At 33.8% G+C, this 16,632-nt stretch overlaps 1 protein-coding gene across 4 annotated transcripts; it reads right to left on the reverse strand.

The window, feature by feature from the left end:
- Positions 1-823: 823 nt before the first annotated feature.
- Positions 824-16,225, reverse strand: LOC130979311 (probable transmembrane ascorbate ferrireductase 4). 4 transcript variants are annotated; one of them, XM_057902724.1, is made up of 4 exons: positions 16,014-16,225; positions 15,782-15,833; positions 15,485-15,681; positions 824-1,129 (listed from the first exon to the last, which is right to left on the reverse strand). In XM_057902724.1, exons 1-4 carry the CDS (start codon positions 16,095-16,097, stop codon positions 824-826), a joined length of 639 nt encoding a protein of 212 aa, XP_057758707.1. In that variant the 5' UTR covers positions 16,098-16,225. The 4 variants fall into 4 exon arrangements, with proteins under 4 accessions (XP_057758707.1, XP_057758706.1, XP_057758705.1 ...); XM_057902723.1 differs by having other exon boundaries at positions 15,485-15,690; XM_057902722.1 differs by having other exon boundaries at positions 15,951-16,225.
- Positions 16,226-16,632: the final 407 nt, after the last annotated feature.

A 16,632-nucleotide genomic window follows, 5' to 3' on the forward strand; every position in this document is an offset into this window, starting at 1 on the left:
ATAAGGGACAGGAGATCACCAATACAACACACGATATTATATTTATTCTCGTTAAGATATTTCACTGATTTAAACGCCGGAGTCCTTCTTGCATATATTATGTTTGGGTCCGAGTTTACGAGGATACTTCACTTTTGGGCGACAAATTCCAAGAGCTCGCAAGAACAGTGTAGAGCCGACCTATAACACGGAAGAATATCTTGCCCGAATATTTATGTTAATACTATATATGTTACTTATTTAAATTAAAATTTCATTAATCTTTTTATCATATATTATATCATGCATTAATTATACTTAAAATAATTATCTCTAATATAAAAGGTCAAATTTACAAAGAAATTGTACGACTCGTCGGCGCGTATATGTAGGCCCCTCTCTAGTCCTGGATAATGGATGGATATTTGGAGTGTCCAATAAGTTTTTCCAAAAAAGGGAAACAATTAGAAATGAATACAGGCTCTTCACAATTTAATTTTGAAATTTTATTAAACAAAATTGAGTCTAGTAAGGATTAACCCTATTTTATCACAAAAAAAAACCCTATTTTGATACACCTGTTAGGTGATCCTGCTAACGTTTTGTCAATGCGTCTATACATGAGAGATTATTGACCATATACAAAGACTTTTCTCCGTGGAAATTCATTTGAAGGCACAATTTTGGATGCAAAATAAAGGCTAGCTGGTTTGATAAATCTATCCCATTTTTGCACAAACATGACCTATAAAAATTTCATTCAAAATTCATACTGCTCCAAATCTAACTCGAATATGGGGCAACCGTGACCATGAATAATTTATTGGTTGTAAGAGGCAAGAATTTAATGTTGTCTGCTTTGAAGGGTATGATACCCATACTTAGGTGAAACAGCAGCCAGAATAACAAAACCACTTAGCATGGCTAGAAACAATCCTAAACTATTAACCAACATGGACTCAGTACTGTGTTTGGATACATTATTTCTCTTTGTTTGTATGAATGCTAATTTCTCCAGAAGCCCTGTTTCCGCTGTTGCTACTGCCAACGCATAAGTGTAGAGGCCCAAGAATACATGCCAAGGTAAAATCTTTATTCTCGCAAGCTTTGCCTCTCTTCTGTGCCAAAAGTTCAAGAAGCCTAACAACCACTGAATTAGAAACAAATATGAGACATTAGAAATTAAAGTGCAGCGGTGAGGCTTTGACGCCAGTGAAAAATATATAAGCCCCAAAAACCGCATTTCTGGGTTTGGGTCTTTTCATTCATGGACGAACCAAAAATTAAACAGAAGGGCCAAAATTAAAAATTTATATAATTAAATATAATATCATATATTTGATAATAATTATGTTATGTGTATACAAAAATCAGTCATTAAATTAGTCATTAATATAAAATATTTATTAAAATATAAAATATATATTAAAAATAAATTTAAAATAATATAAGTATTTATATACAAATATATAATAATTAATTTGATGATTAATTTTTTATGTACATATAATATTTTTTATTTAATAATATATGTAACTAATTTGAATTAGTCAAGTAATTAGTGTACTTTTCAATTATGATTAGTGTTTTTTTAATTAAAAAAATTATTAATAAGTGACCTGTCAAATAAGGAAATTATCTTGGTCTTAGATTCAATAAAATATAAAGAATATCTATTTTGGTTTTCGTTGTTAATTAGTTTGTTTTATTAAGTGTTATGTGTGATAAATAACTTCTACTTTTTATGCTTTATTATCATAAAGAAAAAGAAAATTTTCCTAAACTATGTATTTAAAATAGATTTGTGAATATTAATATCATAGGAAAAATAAAAATATTATATATATATATATATATATATATATATATATTAAAACATCCAAATAGATATTAATGTTAGATATTAAAGTCTTTTTTATATAATAATATGTGGTGCAAATATTAAGGGAAAAAAAAGTAAAAAAAGAGAAGAAACCAAAAACAATTTTAAAGTGGACACGGGGACTTGGCCAAAAATTTTAAACTAAAGAAGTAAAAAAATATATACGGTCATGTAACATGGCTCAAAAAGCCGCCACAACTTTTTAGGATAAGAATTATGGTTCTAAAATCGGAATCAAACTACTCCGTTCAATTAGATTAATAAGAAATCAGTCATTTTATTGGTTGGTTGATTTTAAAAATGATATGGTAAAAAACTAGTTAAATCAGTGATTAACTGATGAATTGTTGAAAATAGTCGAATTTTTTTAAGATTTTTTCAGTTCGGTGACTATTTCAAAAACGACGTCGTTTAAGTTTATAAAAAAAAGAGACCATGTCCTATCCCAATACTCGTATTTGCCATCTCAGATCACACCCCCTTTCTTTTTCTCTGAAAATTGGAGAATCCTAGTCCCCAAATAGTTGAACCTTTCTTTTCCGAACTTCGAATGCAGCCCGTAGCCACCATCCCACTTTGAAGTCATCACCACTCTTCTCCTCTGGGATTAAACAGTGGGTGCAACATCGCATGTGGAAGGCTAAAAGCTTTGTTTGGCAGAAGTTTGAACGCAGCCCGCAGCCACCATCACTCTTCCCATCATTCCTCCTTTTGTCGCCGTCGTCCTAGGAAGGTCTCCTACTCTCCTCTCCTCTCCTCTCATCGTTTTCGGTTGCCGTCTCTTCTGTTCGAGCTCTCTCTCTGTCTTTGTCGGTAGTTTCCACTCCTTCGTCGCCGTCACTTTCCTTCTTCCCTTGCCACTGGTAAGCACTGTTGCTTGGAATTAGTTTTGCTTGTTTTGTAATTTGTACTGTTGTTAATAATATTGAGTTGCTAATTTTGATATTTTATTAATACTTTTGTTAATTTGCACTGATTTTGTTAATAATGGATTTACTGATTTTGCTAATTTGCATTGGCTTTACTAATTGTCAGTTGCGGAATGATTCTGTCGAGAATATTTTTTACTAAGTTAATTTTGGTCATGGATTTTACACTTTATACCTCTGTCTATGTTATACTTGCGGTACATAGCCAGCCCAAGCCTGGATAAAGGAGGAAGGTTGTGTTAGATCTTCAACAGCCAACATAAAAATTTAGTCGAATCTTCATGACATGGATCAAAGACGTTATTGCGCTAAAACTAGGTCGTTGCTCAGAAGCAACGCGCTGTATAGCTCGCGTACAGTGTCAAATGAGCAAGAGCCGCTGCATCAGCGTTTGGGTGTAGTGTTAAATGAGCAAGGATTTTTCGCATTTTTGTAAACGGACGAGGGTAAATAAGCTAGTTCACAAAGAAAAAAGTTAAAGGTCAAGGCGACAGAAGGTTGAGATTTGAGACATAGAACATAGGCACTCTAACACGAAAATTCATGGAGGTGGTGGATACCATGACAAGAAGAAAGATTAACATCATGTGCCTACAAGAAACAAAATGGGTTGGTGCGAAGGCTAGGTTGTTGGATACTTCCGGGTTCAAACTTTGGTATACGGGAAAAGTGAAGAATAGAAATGGGGTAGGTATTATCGTGGATAAGCAGTGGAAGAAGGACATAGTGGATGTCAAGAGGGTAGGAGATCAGATCATCTCTATAAAACTTGTGGTGGAAGGAGGTACTTTTCATGTGATTAGCGTCTATGCACCGCAAGTGGGTTCGGAAGAACAACACAAGATAAGATTTTGGGAGGATCTCGAGAGTTTGGTCCAAGATATAGCTCTGGGAGATAATATTTTCTTAAGAGGAGATTTAAATGGCCATGTTGGAAGAGAAGTGACTGGGTATGGAAGTATTCACGAAGGCCATGATTTTAGGACGGTAAATACCGAAGGTAAAACTATTTTGGACTTTTCCTCAACCTTTGATCTCCTCATCGCAAATAGATGTTTTAAAAAAAGAGACAAACATGTTATAACCTATAAGAGTGGCATGACAAGCTTTGAAATCGACTTCTTCTTGTTGAGGAGAGTCGATCGAAAATTTTGCATTAATTGTAAAATTATTATGGGAGAGAGTTTAACAACACAATATAGGATTCTTGTCATGAATTTTCGCGATGAGCAAAAGTCGAGAAAAAGACATCATACGAAGAACCCAAGAACGAGGTGGTGGCGGATGAAATATGAGGAACCAATAAGCTTCCTAAGACGGGTAGAAGAAAAAGCAAAGTGGTATGGAAACAGAAGCGCGGAGGAGATGTAGAAAGAGATGTCAGAAGTTATTAGAAGAACAACAAAAGAAAATTTTGGTGAATCTAGAGGGATAGGACCACGAGACAAGGAGTCCCGGTGATGGAATGCGAGTGTACAAGAAAAGATAAAGGCAAAAATGGTGTGTTTTAAAGAGTGGTCTTTGTACCGCAATGCAGATAATTGAAAAAAATATAAGGCGGCTAAGAAAAAACCAAAAGTGGCTGTAAGTAAAGCAAGAACAAGAGCATATAAGGGTCTCTACCAGTCCTTAGGCACGAAAGATGGAGAAAAATGTATATATAGAATCACAAAGAGTCGTGAAAGAAGAACGAGAGACTTGGATCAGGTTAAGTGCATAAAGGATAAAGACGGAGAGGTGTTGGCTCAAGAGGAGAAGATCAATGAAAGGTGGAAGAACTACTTCTACGAGTTACTAAATGAAGGACAGAATACTTTTCCGAGCTTTGGTCGGTTATGCACAAGGGAAGAAGATCAAAACTTCGACTACTATTGAAGGATTCGAGACTTCGAAGTAAAAGAGGCTCTAAAGCGGATGAAAAATGGCAGGACAGTAGGACCCGATAATATCCCGATTGAAGTTTGGAAGGGCTTTGGAGAGAAAGGCGTCAGTTGGTTAACCAAATTTTCTAATGAGATTTTAAGGTCTAAGAAGATGTCAGATGAGTGGAGAAAGAGCACCTTGGTACCTATCTACAAGAATAAAGGGGATATACAAAGTTGCAAAAATTATAGAGGGATCAAGCTCATGAGCCATACCATGAAGTTATGGGAAAAAGTGATAAAATGGAGGCTAAGACAAGAGACACAAGTAACAGAGAACCAATTTGGTTTTATGCCAGACAGATCCACCACTGAAGCGATATACCTGTTAAGAAGGATGATGGAGAGGTATCGTAGTAATAAAAAGGATCTATATATGGTATTTGTTGATTTGGAAAAAGCATACGCTAGGGTGTCAAGGGAGGTCTTATGGAAGGTTTTAGAAAATAAGAGAGTAAGGATCGCATATATTCGTGTAATTAAAGACATGTATGATGGAGTTACAACTAGTGTGAAGATTCAAGGTGGTGTGACAACGGAATTTTCTATTGGTATATGATTACACCAGGGATCATCCTTAAGCTCATACATTTTCACATTAGACTTGGAAGTACTCACAGAGCATATCCAAGAGCCTGTACCATGGTGCACGCTTTTTGCCGATGATATCTTCCATATGGGAGAGTCAAAGGAAGACCTAAATAAGAAGTTGGAGTTATGGAGAGAAGCTCTAGAAGTATATGGTCTGCGCATAAGCCATAGCAAAACGAAATATATGGAATGTAAGTTTGGCCTGTGAAGGAAAAATCCTAATATAGAGGTGAAGATTGGAGATAATATCCTATGAAAAGTTAAGTATTTTAAGTATTTTGGGTATATCATACAGGATAATGGAGAGATTGAACATGATGTAAATTATAGGATCCAAGCAGATTGGTCAAAACAGCGGAGTGCGTCTAGTTTTATATGTGACAAAAAAGTGCATTTAAACTTAAAGGTAAATTCTATCGCACTACTATCAGACCAGCTATGCTTTATAGTACAGAGTGTTGGACGGCCAAAAGGGAGCACAAACATAAGTTAAGTGTGGCAGAGATGAAGATGTTGAAATGGATGAGTGATCATACGCAATTAGATAGAATACGGAATGAAGATATAAGAAAGAGGGTTGGAGTAGCATCTATTGTAGAAAAGATGATAGAATTACGTCTCAAGTGGTTCAGAAATGTGAGAAGAAGACCGATAAAACACCAAATTAGAATGGTGGATGAGATGAAATATGCACAAGAGGTGAAAGGTAGAGGAAGACCTAAGAAGACCATCCATGAGGTGATCAAATGAGATCTACATGTAAACGGTCCCTCTATAAACACGATACATGATATATCTCAATAGTACCATTTGATTCATGTAACTGACCCCACCTAGTGGGATAAGGCTTTGTTGTTGTTGTTGTTTGTTGTTTGTTGTTTTTACACTTCATGCTCTCATATTCTTGCTTTTTTGTGTTAATGTTAAAAATGCAATTCTCACAGTGGATAAAGCAAGCTTCTGAACACAACAAGGAAGCAGCTATTAAAGTATTGTTAGGTGTAAAAGAAGCTATGCTTAGGATTAGATATCATATGCGCCTAACGGGTGAGGCTACAGATGTTCCTGTAAGTTCCTTTCATTAATTTGGCACTTATTATTATGCTTCTTCTGTTTGAATGATGTTGATTATAAATTGTATCTGCTGGTAGTAACTACTCTTTCTTTGCAATTCATGTAGAATGAACCAGAATCACAAACAAAACTTTTAGATGCTACACTGAATTTAGAAGGAGCGTTGTTGGTTGGAGTTCCAGAAGCAAGAGGATTGAATGCTATCTTCGCTATTACTTTGGGAGATTCAAGCAGCAATGTGACAAAAACATAGAGCTCACTCAATGTTCTTGCCCTTCTGGTTAAATTTTTAATATTATTATGTTAGAAATTATTGAATTTAAATATTTGAAATTATATATTAAATTTTTAATAATTTTATTTAATATTTAATTAAATCGGTTATCCCTGTTAAATCTCGGTCGGACCATTGAATCAATAAACTAGTCATCTTATTGATTTATTTACTGATTCGGTTCTTACAACTTTGATAAAAAAGATAATATTTAAAGATTAGAATGTACTTCAAATAGGAATTGTTCAACATTTATAATATTTTTTATTTTTAAAATTACATTGTATATTTCATTTAATATTAAGAATTTGACATTTATTAATTTTATTATATGATATAGTTGAAATATATTAAAAACATTTCATCTTAAGTATTTTAGAATTAACATAATTCACCCTCCTTTGACTAAGGAGCATAAATTTATTTTAGTGGTAGTCGACTACTTTATAAAGTACGTGAAAACTGTGTTCATAAAAGAAGTTACCCAAGCCAAGATAATTGACTTCATTGAGAAATTAATCACTCATAGATTTAGCATTTTTCATACTTTAACTACAGACCAAGGGACCATGTTTACAGGTCGATAAATAAAGGGGTTTATTGAATCACGAGGTATTAGAATAATACATTCGACTCTGTATTATGCACAAGTTAATGATCAAGTCAAAGCTGTTAATAAGTCTCTAATAAATTTGATTAAAAAATATCGGAAGACTGCCTCAAAACTAGCATAACACCTTGAGCCAGGTGTTATGGGCATATAGATGCTCACCTAAGGAAGCTACAGAATCGACACCTTATGAGCTTGTATATGGCCACAAGGCTGTCTTGCCACTTGAAATAAATTTGCATACTATTAGAGTGACTAAACAAAATGATTTTTCTGTTGAACAGTACATGTTAAGTATGATAGATGAACCAAATGAATTAGATCAAACTTGACTGATGGCTTTAAATAGAATAATTTGATAGAAAGAATTTATAGCTAAGTCACACAACAAAAAAGTAAAGAAGAAGCAATTTGCAGTTGGTGACTTGGTTTTAAAATTAGTTCTTCTTACATAACAAATTAAAGAAAAATGGTCACCATTATGGGAAGGACTTTTTAAAGTCGAAAAGATATTTGATGGTAATGCATATGAGTTAAGAGATATAAGATATAATCGAAAGATTGGACATATAAATGGAAAATATCTCAAAACATATAATTATCATTAAATATGAGAGTTCATAATAAAACGTCGACCATGTACAAAGAGTCAACCATGATACAAACAATGAAGATTCAAACAAAGTCCTAAATTTAAGCTTCAAGTCCTATTATTTTCGACCCAAGGTGGTAGCGACTTCAGAAACCTCATCTTTAACCCTGTTGGCTTGAGTGATGGCTTCTACTAAAGCAGGTCAACTCAGACTTTGAAGGAATGTACCTTTTTAATTTTTTTAAGCTGGGGAGTGTCAAGTTAGCTGTTGCAATTTTTTCTTTACTAGCCTTCAACTCAGCTAATCCCTTTTCAAGAGTTTCAATTCTCAATACCAGGGTTTGCTCTTTAGCTCGACCCTCTGATAAGACTTCTTCGATTTGAGACTTAGACATTTCACATTTCTTTAGCTGGGCGTCATGGTTAGCCAATGCCTCAATCGACTTTCTCAACTTTTCCTCGACTATTTCAGACTTGGAAGTATAATTGTAAATGTCTTCAATAAAGACACCTAGAACTGTATGGATCCTAGTTGGAATCTTTTGGTCCAAAAAACCAAGAGCTTCGAAGAGTCGAACCTTCAGGTTAGCGTTGTTGTTGATCTCCTCTAAAGGATGGTTGAGGCAGTCGAGAATTATGTTCACCATCTCGACAACCAGAGGATCAAGACCCGGTGGCATTTGAGGCTCAAGAGAAGTAACCTCCTCTTCACGGAATAAAACAATTGGTTCTAACTCTTGAACAGAAGGAACAACCTCTGGTTCTGAACCAGAAGAGGAGAAAACTCTTGTTCCTTCTGAAGAGTATACTTATTGAGCTTCTAACAGAATGTTCGCAAATCAAAGTCAAAATCTCAAAATCTAAATCCCCAGCCTCTGGTGCAAGAACATGGAATAGGAGCTCTAAATTTTGTTTGACAGCACTCTAATATATGTCCAGAGTAAGTGTAGAAGTGGCTGCAACAGTTGTCAAAATAGGACCCGATTCTCGATGTGTTTTCGCATAACTTGGCAAAGGCATATAGCTCGCCTGCAAAAGATAAGTATGTGAATATGAACAAACAAAATGAAATATGGAAATGGTGAGAAAATTTTCCATTGGAGAATCAGTTGAGGCTTGAGAGGCAGCAGTCGACGTATTAAGCTGTACTGGACTTAAAACGGAAATGGTGGTATAGCCACCGGTCGAGGAACTACGGGAGGAGTAGGTTGAGCCACTTCAGTCTCGATACCGGATAGGTCAACCTCTAGTTCAGAGCGACTTTCTGGACCCAAGATTTGGAGCTTTGTTTTGACTATTTTGACAGAATAGGAAAGAGTTATTAAGTATTTATGCAAAACAAACTTCGGACATAAGCTTTAAGGTGTTATAAAAATACCTTAAAAGAAATGGTGGGATTTGTTTTTTGAACTTTCTTGGGGTTAGCTCCAAGAAGGATGTCGATAGCACTACGCTTTTTTTAGCAAAGTGTGGCCTCACTTGACCATCCTCTACCCCGACCTCATTTGGATTTGGTCTTCTTTGGAGCAGCATCCTCTTCTGACTCCCAATTCTCCTTGACTGGTTTGGGCTCGGCAGCAATAACAGTCATCTCTATAGGTCAAGCAGCTGAAAAATATAGAGAATATAAGATAAGTAAAGACTCAAAGGATAAAGTTTTAAGAAAATATAGTACTTGGAGAGTATCCAGCGATCCTTGTTTGACCATGAATCTTATTCCAAAAGCCCTGGTAATAAACGACACCAGTCGTGTTGATGCCAGAGTTTGAGGATCTTTCTTTTGGAGTAGGTAATTCACTCCTAAGGCTCCTTTAGGAGGATTAAGTAGTCGATCAGCAAGACCAAAAGGAGAATTGGAAAAAGAAAGGGAATTGAATTTTCGCATAAAGTGTCTTTTTTTAGCATAAGGATCTCGAGCCTAAGTCAGGAAGTAACGGTCGAGACATCTATGAAAATGTGTTTACTTCTTTTCACATACCTCTAAGGACTCGTTGAAAACATACTTTATCTTCCTGAAATGTCATTTTACTTTATAATATTTTTTCAATTTAGGGATTTCTTTAACATGCTCACCCTTAGTTTTCTTCGATGTTGCGACAGTCTGTGCAGTAGGGAAAACTAAACTAGAGAGTGCTTGTTTAGATGCTGGGCAATGAGAAACATAAAAGGTCGACCACCACTTGTGGAATGCAGGTGTCGAGAGAAAGCAAAACTTGATGTCATATTGAGAAGTCACCCTTTGGTGATTGAGGTCCAAAATTTGATCAAACTCTTCCAAACTCGACACCTCATAATGGATCATTTTTTGCTCCAAGGTCGAGAGAAAGAGGAGAAGGCAACGATTGTGCAAGACCAAACTTCCTCGACACATATTGGGGGGAATAGGTGACCATTTTCTTTTTTAGAGCCACAGTTGACTCATGAGGGAGACCCACAGGAAGAATTTGAGGAGTTAAGGTTTTCGACCATAGTTCATCGACAGTCTCTTGATTTTCAGTTTTGCAGCTAGTTAAAGAATGGAGATACCCAACATCACTTTTTTTTACAAGTAAATAGATTTGGGTAGTAATAAGAGTCATCATTAGTCTTGACGTGAGAAGGAGAGTGATGAAGTAACAAAAAGCATCGATAGATGACATGCTTTTTGGTTTTGACTAAGAAAGGAAAGAAAGTTGGATACCGTCAAGCTAAGCTTTTGGAACTTCAGCAGAGGAAGCAGTGAATCGAGGTTCGAGTTTAACGTTCAACCATAGGTTTACAACCCAGGTAGGACCAAAGGGGTTGATCGAAGATTCGCCTCATCGAATCTCACTAACTACTAAAGAAAGTGTTTCAGACAGTTGAGCTAGAATTAGAGAAGGGAGGTTAACATATTTTTTACAGTGAAACATGATAGCTACTGACAAATAATTGCTTCTCTGAATCTAAATCGATTTTGGACAAAAAATAAAAGTATTTAGCCATAAGAGTAAGAAAGTTATGTGCTCACTGTTAGTCACAGGATCAACCTTAGAACGCATGTAGTTTTGAATAAAATCCGACACAGAGGTCAAGTCGAAGTTGATGTTGAAGACATCATTAGGGTATGTAGTGGCCCAACATGCATCTTCCCCCCTTAGGAGCATTGCCAATCAAAGAAAAATTTTCCATCAAGGTCGGGCCCATCATTCCATAAGAAAAATGGAAGTTATTTGTAGCTGGGCACCAAAAGTCCAAACTAGCTCCTAAGAGAGGTGCAGTATAGGACAAGTCAAAAGTGGCTAATTTAATATCAGAAGCAATGCCTAAAGACTTCTATATAGACTTGTAAGTCGAAGAAAGCCTCGACATTCAAATCAAGAATAAAGAGTTAGATTCCTTAAGGGGTACTGTTCTAAAAACTCGACTAGCAAAGTAGGTAGCCTTAACATTTTGGCAAAAAATCAATAGAAGATGTTCATGGGGAGATGGAAAGAAAGAAGATATAGACATTTGTGACCTTGAATGGAAGCAATACCTAGCTCTCCAGAGTTCGATAGTCTCAACGTCAGGATTGGGAGGCCGTAGAGTACCATCATCATTATAGAACTATGGCACATCGACAACCAAAGGAGGAGGTTCTATAACCTGAATATCCTCGTCATCCTCTTCTTGCGAAGGAGAAATGTGAGCAGCAAAAGCTCCGCTAGGAGCAGAAGCGGCAGTAGCGGAAGTAGGAAGAGAAGATGATGTGGTGGCTCCGATGGTTGAGGTAGTGATAGGAACAGTGGTAGATGTTGTGGCAGCAATGGTAGTAGAAGAAGAAGTGGCAGTAATAGCGAAAGTACTGCTAGAATAAGAACTAGATTAAGAATTCGTGAAAAAGACAACGAGGGATTTCAAAGAAAAGGATAAGGATTTTCGCAAGAATGAAGAATGATGAGATCGGTGGAATTGAATGAATAAGTAAACCCTGAAAATGTGAAAAGGTTTAAAAAGAAGAGGTCTATTAAAGCCCATTGGGAACGTTATATATTCCCAGAAAAAAATGCGTGAACTATTTCATTTATGCATAACTGACTTTTCAAAATTTTGAAATTTGAAAAAAATGGCACGTGCAAGGCACCTAATCAAGTGAAACTTCTCATTTTATTTTCTGAAAAGACAAGTTTCAAGGAGCAATATGTTAGCACAAAAATTTGACATTACAGATAACTCGACCATGATCGTTTGACCTAAAGGTGTGTTGATAATATGTAAGTCGAAGTATCATAGCACGTGGTTTGTTCTATGAGAATGTAGGTCAAAGTATCATATCACATGGGTTGTTCCATAAAAGCGTTAGCATAAGGGTTCGACTTATCATAGAAAGTGAAAAGAAAATAATTAAGGAGTCGAGTTGGTGACTTCTAAAAATCGAAATGAGATAATCACACGAGACTTTATCCAAAAGCACTTTATGGAATGTGGGGCTTGAAGATCAAGGTAAAAGAAGACGTGTCACGTCAAACTTGAGAGTCAAGATTCTTTATGATCAAGATAGTGTCATGACCTGATAAATAGGAAGAAGCTAGATCGTAGAAAGAGAAAGATACTCTGCAAATCTATCCTTGTGGTCTATAAATAAAAGAAATACAAAAATAAAAAGAAAACTTCAATCTGAATACCTCACCATCACATAAAACTCTACAAAATCTAAAATCACACTTATGCCAAGGAGATCTATAAAATACAAGTGCCTATGAGTGTTTGGAGTCAATTTTCTTTTATTCATGTTATCTTTACCTTTTATTTCATTTTATTGTTTTTCATTTCTTTTCGGATATTTTTATTTATTTTGTTAATTTATTTTAAGCTTCAATTTACTTGTTATTTACAATTTTTATTTATTTCATTTCTTTTCCATCTTGTTATTTTTGTCTTTACGTTGTTTATTTTGCTTTTTTTCTCTTTCAATCATTTTATTTTCAAGTTTTTACTTTGCTTTATCTATTTTCTTAGTTTACAATTTATCACAAATGTTTCAACATATATAGATTCAATACTTACGCTAAATAATTTTTAGGTCGAGCTCACTCTTTTTCAGAAGAATTATATCTACTCTCCAAATTGAAATTATGATATAAACTTGATTCGACACCCTGTCGAAGTTACAAAAAATCAAGTGAAACATCTACATAGTCTTTTTAAATCTCTGCAACACTTTCCAAATTGTATCTACTCTCCAAATTGAAATTATGAATTGTATCTACTCTCCAAATTGAAATTATGATATAAGCTTGATTCGACACCCTGTCGAAGTTACAAAAAATCAAGTAAAACATCTACATAGTCTTTTTAAATCTCTGCAACACTTTCCTTTTCCAATGAATGATTAGCAATTTTAAGTAATGGAATCCAATGTTGAATTTGAATTTGTAATTAATGAGGAACATCTACTTGTTGGTTTGTATCTCTTTACCCTTTTTACTCTTGTTTTATGTTAATGGACTCTTTATTTTGAAGTCTTTGTTGAATCAAATGAATTTGGAATTTAAATTCAATTGTACAACTGTTATGTTTCTTGTAATTTAGTAGATTTGCGACTTTATTCTTGAGCAATGAATTTTTAGGATTGTTTTTTTTACACTGTTTGTTGAAATTATTTTCAATAAGGAGTAGAATCTGGGATTTTGGCTAAGGAAAAGTTTTTGAGTAACTCTTGAGTCCTCTTGACATTGAGTTGAGTCCTCTTGATAATTCAAGTTGAATTGAGTTGAGCCAATTAATACAACTTTAAGTCTTCAACTAACTTTTCTCTTCCTAGTTGATTGATAAGTTAGGACCTTGTTAATTAAAACATCACTCCAACTAACTTTCTATAATCTAATTAGTTAACTTATTAAGACCTTATTAATTAAGAAGAATATTAGACAACTATCAAAATTTATTATTTTTAGTCATTAATTAATTTTAAAAATAATAAATTCTGATGATGTTAGTATTTCTCATTAACTAGTATAATTCCAACTAAATATCCACTTCTTAGATGATTAACATGTTTGTTGGGTGTCTATTAGTTGATTTAATAACTCTAATTGATTCTCCTCTTTTTGGTATCTATCAATCACAAAGAGAGGAGAATTCGACACGCACTAACTCGGACACCCCATCCGATCTTCTGATCTCCCTCTCCCTCAAACGGGAGTTTTACGGATCCATTCCCAACAAGAGTACAATTAAAAAAAATTATTTTATTGTTCTAATTACTTTAAAATAAAATAAACTACTAAAATAATACTTGAAAAGATATTAATGACAAATAAATTCTTGAAAGATTTAAAAATACGACAAAAAAATTAAATATTAAATACATGTTCTAAAAAATGACTTTATAAATTAAATTTTGATGCAAATTTTTACGATCATTATTTAAAAAAAAATTATTGTGAACGACTATATTTTTTTTGAAAAAAACAATCTAAAGATAAAATTTTGTTCCGAATTTTTTCGTACACCTAAATATTTATTCAAATCTTACCACAAAAATTTAGATCTAATAGATAAATCGTTTGCTAAATATGAAAGTCTTTTTTATGCTTACAAAAATGATAATATTTATTGAATCTTTTTGTTGTATTTTCAAATCATTTTCAAAGACTTTTTTTATATCAACTAAATTTTTCGGATACCAAATTGATAGTTAACCCTTTTAAATAATAATAAAATAAAAATAAAATATTGTCAAAAACCAAATAACGTCTTACCTTTTCAAAATCTTAACAATATTTTAAGAATAGACAATTCTTTGGGGTTTCATTGTTTTGTACTAACATTAGTGTACAAAGTACAAACAAATTATTAGTTAGACAAAGGGAATATAATATAGATTCAATAGTTTTTAGTCATAACAATTATTTTTTATAATTTGATCCAAATAATTTTAGTATTTATTTTTTATAACGTATTAACCCAAATTAAAATGTAAACTTAATTTTAATCCCACACTTTTTTTTTTAATAAACTTACGTAAATTCTATCATAAATGCATATTGAGATTAAATATTGCTTTTGATTTTCACTTCAGAATAAAGATATATTCTTCCTGCATCTAAGAATACTAAATATATAGATATTTTACTTTCGAAGGGGTATATATCCTTCTCTTCTTTTTTGCCATAGGGCACATATCCTTTTTTTCCTGGGTATTTTTTAATTTAATAACCTAAAAACTAATTTGTCACGAATTGTTCTATTTAAAAGTTTACCCCTCTATTCTAACACGAATAGGAACAATTTTAGTGAAATTGCCAACCTCCAACACAAGAATATAGACCAAAACCATAATCAATGAAGCAAAAGCCCATTGGGCTTCTCTCCATATAATATAGAGACCATGGGATCCTCTTGGAGCAACACCTGGGGAATGCAATCATTTTTCCTATATATAATTATTGGTCGCATGACAAAAGATGGCCCACACATTTCCCAAGCTAGAGTCTTATCTAGTTTAGGAAGCAATTATTTTTGTTAGCCAGTTAATAAATATGACTGAAGGTTGCTTGCACGTTGCACTTGATAAAAAGTTGAACTATAGTAAGAAACACAATTTCATGATAATTAAGGGGGAAAAAATAAAGAACCAAGACGAAATAGATAAAGAAAACAATCACCATGTGAAAGTGTATTAGTACCTGAATTCCAAAGAGGGAAATGCAAATCAAACCCATCCATGAATGAAGACTATAGAAATTGGCCACAATCCCATCCTTCCCCTGAAATTTAGTCCAAATTCCAAATATTCCAGAAGCTAGTGCCACACCTTGAAGCCCTAAATGCACTGATTTTTTCAATCCCATAGAACCAGGCAACCATCTGTGCACCAAAATTGCTGCAAAAACTATATACTAATTAACAAAATAAATAAATAAATTAAATTTTACATCATGATTTCTTTCAAACAATTCTAAAGCTAATTAAACCCAAGTTACCTTCTCCACTTAAGAGAATAAACCCAATGACCATCAGCAAAGGATGAAGAACCTGCAATCATTAGAGCATTTAAGAAAAAAAGTGAGTTTTTGGAATGGAAAGTGTAAAAAAGGGAAGCAGAAAGTAAAGAGAAAAGAGAGTAGTAGTGTGAGTGTGTGCACTGCATACAGCATAGATGAAGTCTTGTTGGGAAAGAGAAGAAGAGAGAAAGGTGGATTTGAAGGTAAGGACCCAGAAAAGAACAAGGAGTCCAACTGCAAATCCTGAAAGTCTTGCAGCAAACAAGACAAGTGCGGGACACAGTAGTGAAGCCATTATTAAGACTTGGGAGGAGTGAGTGCTAGGACTACCGACAAGCAACAACGCTTTTATTTTGCTCTTCTCTAGATCCACCTATGAGTATAATTACGAGGCAATTTAATTGACGAGTTTGGCAATTTAATTGCACCCCTATGTCCCCTCTACCTTTGGTGAACTACTGAACCCTTATTAAGTACTTAAGTTGAATATCCAATGTCACCATTTTGGACATATTCTAAGATTACTGCTTGAACTTATTTAATTTTTTAAGTTAAGATTAAATTAGTCTAGTCTAATCTTTAATATTTTATAAGAAAACTAAAAATATAAAAGAGTATAAAAAAATTAGTAAAAAAATATTTTATTACTTAAATATTTGATACAAATAACTCGCACATCTAAATTTTAATTCTCACTTCTATTTATAACTATCCACTTCATTAATAAATAGTTAGGATTAAAAATAATTAAAGATTCATATTAATCATTTAAAATCTTCATTATAAATATCTATCTTACCACATTTTTTTAAATACTTTTAAATTATTCT

This window comes from Arachis stenosperma, chromosome 5 (assembly GCF_014773155.1).
Source record: "Arachis stenosperma cultivar V10309 chromosome 5, arast.V10309.gnm1.PFL2, whole genome shotgun sequence".
NCBI classification, from domain to species: Eukaryota; Viridiplantae; Streptophyta; class Magnoliopsida; order Fabales; family Fabaceae; genus Arachis; species Arachis stenosperma.

Coding starts and splice junctions, on each gene's coding strand:
- LOC130979311 (XM_057902721.1), bottom strand. CDS start 16,097: ATGGCTTCACTACTGTGTCCCGCACTTGTCTTGTTTGCTGCAAGACTT. Junction 15,834..15,950: donor AACAAGACTTCATCTATGCT/GTATGCAGTGCA, acceptor TAATGATTGCAG/GTTCTTCATCCTTTGCTGAT. Junction 15,691..15,781: donor TATTCTCTTAAGTGGAGAAG/GTAACTTGGGTT, acceptor ATTAGTATATAG/TTTTTGCAGCAATTTTGGTG.